This window comes from Aquarana catesbeiana, linkage group LG11 (assembly GCF_042186555.1).
Source record: "Aquarana catesbeiana isolate 2022-GZ linkage group LG11, ASM4218655v1, whole genome shotgun sequence".
Taxonomy (NCBI): Eukaryota; Metazoa; Chordata; class Amphibia; order Anura; family Ranidae; genus Aquarana; species Aquarana catesbeiana.
In genome coordinates, this window is record NC_133334.1 from 9,884,268 (window position 1) to 9,891,718 (window position 7,451).

The window sequence follows — 7,451 nt, forward strand, 5'->3', positions numbered from 1 at the left end:
ACTTCCACCCAACGGCCTTAAAGGGACAATTTTTTTTAATTGAAAAAAAAAAATCTTTTTTTTTTTATTGCTTTTAAGTGTAATATCTGAGGTTATATTACAAGGGATGTTTACATTCCTTGTAAAAGGAATTAAAGTGATCCAAAATAATTTTTTTAAAGGGAAAGAGTAAAAATAAAAAACGGAAAAATAAAAATGAAAATAAATTAGAAAAAAGTGCCCCTGTCTCTCCGTGCTCACACGCAGAAGCAAACGCATACATAAGTCACGCTCACATATGTAAACGGTGTTCAAACCACGTGTGACGGGAGTCACTTTGGGTGTGGTTGTATCCCATGGCTCTGTTGTGTCTGTCTGCCTTGGGAGAAAAGTATATTATGGGATGTATGTCTATGTGGAGGGGGGAATTCCTCCAGCAGCCCCTCCTAAGACTGTTTACTGATGAGAAGTTTGAATACACCTGACCTGTGTGTCTATTGTTATTGGAAAGTTTATCCCACCCTGAATCCAAGGGAGGGGGGAGTGTCCCTGAGTTGTATATCTGTTGTTACATGTGTTTGAATAAAGAGTCTGATGTTTTTCACCCTACACTGAGTTACGGCTAGTGACTGGGTGGGCTAAAGGGTCTTGGATAGTGCTGGTTTTGGACAAAGGAAGCATTTACGGCGGACATAGTCCTGTTAAAGACAGGGTTTCGTCACACCACACATCTGAAGTATTACCCCAATCGTTACAGCGAGTGCAATAATTCTAGCCCTAGACCTCCTCTGTAAGTCAAAACTGGTAACCTGTAGAAATTTTTAAACGTCGCCTATGGAGATTTTTAAGTGCCAAAGTTTGTCGCCATTCTGGGCGAAACTTTGAAGCTTGACATGTTGGGTATCAATTTACTCGGCGTAACATTATCTTTCACAATATAGAAAAAAATTGGGCTAACTTTACTGTTGTCTTATTTTTTTTTATTAAAAAATGTGTATTTTTTACAAAACAATTGCGATTGTAAGACCACTGCCCAAATACGGTGTGACAAGTATTGCAAGGATCTCCATTTTATTCTTTAGGGTGTCTGAAAAAAATAATATATATATATATATATATATATATATATATATATATATATATATATATATATATATAATGTTTGGGGGTTCTAGGTAATTTTTTTAACAAAAAAAAAATTTAACTTGTCAACAACAAGTGTGAAAAATAGGCTTGGTCCTTAAGTGGTTAAAAGTATTTCCTGAAAGTTGAAAGTAACAAAAAATTTTCTTTGTCTAGATCCCGAGATCGCAGTGTTCTGAGGACTGTTTACCAGGAAACAGAGAAGTGCCGAGCTCAGATGTACATGAATGCTGTCATGGTTGTGTCCCATGCTCAGAAGGAGAGATGTCCAATGAAACAGGTGGATTTTACTACTATTTTCTAAGACTTCTGTTGGTGGTAAAAGCAATGCAAGGAAACCCATAGCACCCCTCACATTTTTGTAAATATTTTATTCTATCTTTTTATGTGACAACACTGAAGAAATGACACTTTGCTACAATGTAAAGTAGTGAGTGTACAGCTTGTATAACAGTGTAAATTTGCTGTCCCCTCAAAATAACTCAACACACAGCCATTAGAGTCTAAACTGCTGGCAACAAAAGTGAGTACACCCCTAAGTGAAAATGTCCAAATTGGGCCCAATTAGCCATTTTCCCTCCCCAGTGTCCTGTGACTCATTAGTGTTACAAGGTCCCAGGTGTGAATGGGGAGCAGGTGTGTTAAATTTGGTGTTATCGCTCTCACTCTCTCATACTGGTCACTGGAAGTTCAAAATGGCACCTCATGGCAAAGAAATCTCTGTAGATCTGAAAAAAAAGACTTGTTGGCCTAGGTTATAAGAAGATTGCAAAGACCCTGAAACTGAGCTTCAGCATGGTGGCCAAGACCATACAGTTGTTTAACAGGACAGGTTCCACTCAGAACAGGACTTGCCATGGTCCACCAAAGAAGTTGAGTGCACATGCTCAGCATCATATCCAGAGGTTGTCTTTGGGAAATAGACGTATGAGTGCTGCCAGCATTGCTGCAGAGGTTGAAGGTGTGGGGGGTCAGCCTGTCAGTGGTCAGACCATATGCCGCACACTGCATCAAATTGGTCTGCATGGCTGTCGTCCCAGAAGGAAGCCTCTTCTAAAGATGCTGCACAAGAGAGCCAACAAACAGTTTGCTGAAGACAAGCAGACTAAGGAGAGTACACCTCTCAAAATGTGAGAGATGTACTCACTTTTATGAGATTCAGTACAGTACACAAAAACAGAGGCTAGGTACACAGCTAGCCCCATGATTGTCCTAGATATTTAACCCCTTCCCAGCCAGTGTCATTAGTACAGTGACCGTGCATATTTTTAGCACTGATCACTGTTTTGGTGTTGCTGGTTCCTGCAAAGTGACAAAAATATCAGTGAGTGTCCGATTGTCCACCGCAATATCGCAGTCCAGATATAAGTAGTTGATCATTACTAGTATAAAAAAGAATAAAAATTCCTGAAATATATCCCATAGTGTGTAGATGTTATAACATTTGCGCAAACCAATCAATATACGCTTATTGGGAATTTTTTATTTATTTTTTTTTACCAAAAACATGTAGCAGAATACATATTGGCCTAAATGAAGAAATTTGATTTTTACATTTTTTTTAATTGGATGTTTTAAAGCAGAAAGTAAAAAAATATTGTTTCTTTTTTTTCAAAATTGACAGTATTTTTGGTTTATAGTGCAAAAAAAAAATAAAAATGCAGAGGTGATCAAATACCACCAAAAGAAAGCTCTATTTGTGGGAAACAAAGAACATAAATTTCATTTTGACAAAGCGTTGCATGACTGCGCAACTGTCAGTTAAAATAAAACAGTGCCGTATTGCAAAAAAATGGCCTAGTCATGAAGGGGGTTAAATCTTCCAGAGGTCAAATGGTTAATATGTATATTACGTTGGCTTTTTCCATATGAAAACGTTGTGGAGTTTTTGTCTAAAATACTTTTTAATCTGTGTAAATTAAAAACTAAGTTCAAACACAATTCAACAATTTTTTTTTTTTAGGAAGTGATAACTGCATGAAGTGTCTGGAGCACGAATGGCCAAATGAGAACAAAACTGAATGTGATCCCAAGCTTATGGAGTTTTTGTCTTATACTGATAATCTATCTTTATTTTTCATGGTTATCTCTTTATTCCTTTGCATTTTAACTTTTTTGACAATGACTGTATTTATTTCATATGGAGATACCCCCATTGTCAGAGCCAATAACAAGAGCCTCAGCTTTGTCCTCCTGGTCTCCATCATGTTGGGTTTCCTCTGTGTGTTCTTGTTCCTGGGTCGTCCCATGGATACAACCTGCTGGCTACGCCAAACATCTTTTGGATTTCTTTTTACCATAGCGGTCTCCTCTGTGTTGGGCAAGACTGTGATGGTTTGGCTTGCTTTCAAAGCCACCAAACCGGGCAGCGTGTGGAAAAAAGGGGTTGGAGAAAAGCTGCCCAATTCTGTTGTCTTCATCTGCTCATCATTGCAAGCTTTAATCTGCATTGCATGGTTGTCGGTCTCTCCCCCGTTCCAGGAGTTGGACAAAAGATCATATCAAACAAAGATCATCGTTCAGTGTAATGAAGGGTCAGTTATCGGGTTCTACTCTGTCCTGGGTTATATGGGGATCCTGGCTGCTTTCAGTTTTATTACAGCGTTTTTAGCAAGGACATTACCGGACAGTTTTAATGAAGCCAAATACATCACCTTCAGCATGCTGGTGTTCTGCAGTGTCTGGATTGCCATGATCCCGGCCTATCTGAGCACCAAAGGGAAATATATGGTGGCTGTGGAGATTTTTGCCATCCTGACCTCAAATGCTGGACTTCTAGTTTGTATCTTTTTTCCAAAATGTTACAAAATTCTTTGTCAGCCCAACTTAAATTCAAGGAAGCATTTGCTTGACAACAGATGCAAATAAATTTTTAGGCTGGGTTCACACTATTACAAATCGGTTGCGGGCTTCCCTGCATCCAGTTCACTTGTCAAGAGAGCTGCTCCAGTGTGAATTGCATAGGAGTCCTATGTGTCTTCTGGTCCATTTCAGGTCCGAATTCAGCCAAAAAGCCGTGAACAGGGACGCATTGGACCCCTGCTGTGAGCCGCTCCATGCGGCAGTGTGAACTCAGCCTTACAGTGATATTAAAGAGTTGCATCTTCATATTAAACTTAATATGGGGCTTCCAGGAGAATGGAATGTCTGCTTTACCAATGGTCCACCACCCCAATCACATTTTGGCTAAAACCACTTGCATTGGCAGCTGGGTTTTTTTTGGAGGGAGGGCAGACAACCACCCCCCACTGCCGGTTGGATCACCTGCTCCCCCGGGGGACTCTTATGGTCATCCAGCCCCACACTTACCCCATCTAGGTTGCTGGCAGGCTGCGCTCCTATGGGCTCCTCCTCTGCATCATGGCAGCTTCCGCTGTGCGTCTCCTCCTTCCTCCTCCTAGGCATCCAAAAGGGTCACCTGTCCTTTCAGCCATTCAAGTGACGTCTCTCAGGGCCCGCTTCCTGATTGGCTGGGAGGAGGATCAGTGTGACAATAGTGAATATTAATTTGCTATCATCACAAAACTGGGTGGGCTCGGGGCTCAGTGCTCTGCACCCCAAGCCCTACCTTTTTTTGGAGCCTATTAGAGGTTCTGGCTCTAATCACGTGGTTCAAAACCCTCCCTCCCCATTGTAATCCATGTGTCTGGCACCCTTCATGTAGATTAGGGGCCGGGCGCATGGATGGGGGGGCACTGACCACTTGTCAAAAACAAGTTGCATTTTTCTAGAAAATAAGTGTTTTTTGGGTCTATCAGTAAAGTTGACCTTTTTTTATGGAAGGTTGATTTTAAGGCTTGAACACAATAAATGATGCTCCAAGTAGAATATTTTCCTTTTGCAATGTTGCACCACAGGCATGCATACCATTTGTAGTGTTTGTTTTAACTTTTTAAGTTAATAAACTTGTTCACAGTTAAAAGATGTAAAACAGATATCTTCAATGATTTTCTTGTTTAATATTTGTATTGAAGTATTTGCATACAAAGTTGGGAAATATGCAACATGGAGGAAAAATAATTCTTGCCACCATGCAGGGAGGACCAGTGGGCAAGAATTACAGCTTATAACAGATATCGGTACATTGACTATTAAAATCAGCAGAATCATGTGGGTGAAACAAGATGCCTTCCCTGGAAAGGCCCAGGGTTAGCATAAAAGCATTAAAAACCAGGAGATGGGAGGGAGGCAATAAACACAAAGAAGAGTAAAGAAGTAGTAGATAGATTCAGTCAAAAAAACAATGGTAGTTGGAGCGCTATGGCTGATGAGAGGACACCTCTATTGGGGGATATGGCATGTATATCACAATAGAAATAGGTAAAAAAATGCGCTATACAATTCAAATTAAATTAAAGTTCATATGTGTATCAAACAAATGATACATGTTAAAAATAGTCCAGATTAACGTGACAAAAGTGAATAGTTCCATATCCGTTTCCATCACCAAATAGCCCAGTGAATCCACCACCAACTATGGAAAGGCTTACCAGCTCCAGTGGACCCCTTGTCACAGGGGGTCAGTGAACACCTGCAGCCTAAACCCAGCCAGGACCTCTCTCCACACTTTAGGATCACTCCACACTCTGGATGGTATCAAATGGAAATGTATAGAGGGTTGCCACCGAAAAAGAAACCAAAACGGTTCCACATAGTGTAAATTATCCTTTAGGTTTATTAGGGATCTCACTCACAACAATACACAATGAGCTGACATCTAAAAGCCTTAAGTTTAGTGTGTTGGTCAGCACACATCTAAACAAACCCGATCGTTGGGAAATGAGAAGAGAGATGGTGATGTCAGCACATCACTTCGCCCACAATTGGACAGATCAATCCAGATACAGGGTAGGAGGGGAGGAGGGAAAGTCCATATATTCTAAAAGTCCATATGTCCTGGGGGCACATGGGCTCCGCCCCCAATACATACATCCGGCCCCCCAGAGGCTCCAATGGGCTTCAAAAAAGGGTGGACTCGGGGCGCCAATAGCGAATGAATATTCGCTATTGTCACACTGATTCTCCTCCCGGCCAATCAGGAAGTGGGTCGTGAGACTCGTTTCCCGATTGGCCGAAAGGAGAAGCCATCCTATTGCCCTATGAGGAGTAAGGGGAGGAGGAGGAGGAGGGAGGAGACATACGGCTGAGGAGATGCACCAGATCATCAGAGATGGGACATGGAGGAGACTAAGGGGGGAAGCCGCCACCTGCCAGCACAGGGTGAATGGGCTGGCGACCGGGGCGGGTGTGGGTATGGTGTGCGGTGGGGGCTGGAGTAACGGGGGGTCCGTTAGGTCTGCCGGCATCCCTACCGATGGAGCACCAGTCACTGACACACTTGTGCACACACTGGAAAGGCAGCCCGCTGAAGGGCAGAAGAAACTCTGTAGGTACTGAGATACAAGGAGAAAGGAGCATTACCAATCTGAGTGTAGCAATATTAAAAAACAAGTTTATTTAAAGGTAATGCACTTATTAGACAATGGTGATTCTGGGCACACTGTAACTGTCAGCGCGGTGTCATCATACCTGGTGGCGCCGGTGGTTTCCGGTGTCCCAGGCCAGCATGCGTGCTCCTTCATCGGGCAATGCTGTTGGACATCTTTGATGTGGCTAAATAGAGCTGGGTAGGCAGGCGGGCCAATGAGGGAGGGCAGCCGCCACCCTTCTCTGCACTAGACACACCGCTGGCAAGTGGGCGGGCAGGATACAAATACGAGTGTCAGATGGTATATAGGAAAAATTAATGGGTGGATCACAGTATATACAGAGGTTAAAATTAAAAATAATAAAATATGATTGGAACTAGTAAAATATAGACAATTAAACAATTACACAATTGAAATAAAGGTGTGTGGGGAAAATACATATATGGAAAATACTGCATGTGGAGATACTTACTGAGGAACGATTCTATATGAGAAATATTATTATTTCTTAAGACCATAAGGGTCCTGTGGAAAAAAAATATATAAAAAAGGGGGAGATGTTAATTATTACAATTATTGGCCATGCCTAATAGGGATGGGCCGAATACCCCCCCCGGTTTGGTTTGCACCAGAACACTAGCAAACATGCAAACCCTATTAAGGTTTATGGGACACGAACATGAAAAATCTAAAGTCCTCATTTTAAAGGCTTATAGGCAAGTTATTGGCATAATAAAGTGTTTGGGGACCCGGGTAATGCCCTAGGAGACATGTATCAATGCAAAAAATATTTTTTTAAAACAATTTTTCGTTTTTAAAGGAGCAGTGATTTTATTGATGCTTAAAGTGAAACAATAAAATGAAAAATTCCTTTAAATATCGTTCCTTTACATTGGCACA

General features: G+C 41.5%; 1 protein-coding gene across 1 annotated transcript in view; it reads left to right on the forward strand.

Moving 5' to 3' along the window:
- Positions 1-3,990, forward strand: part of LOC141112906 (vomeronasal type-2 receptor 26-like) — a 67,818-nt gene extending 63,828 nt beyond the window's left edge. Inside the window, exons 6-7 of the mRNA XM_073606010.1 lie at positions 1,279-1,402; positions 3,086-3,990. Of these exons, the coding sequence (XP_073462111.1) occupies positions 1,279-1,402; positions 3,086-3,990 (1,029 nt within the window). The remainder of the gene's footprint in view (positions 1-1,278; positions 1,403-3,085) is intronic.
- The last annotated feature ends 3,461 nt before the right edge of the window (positions 3,991-7,451 follow it).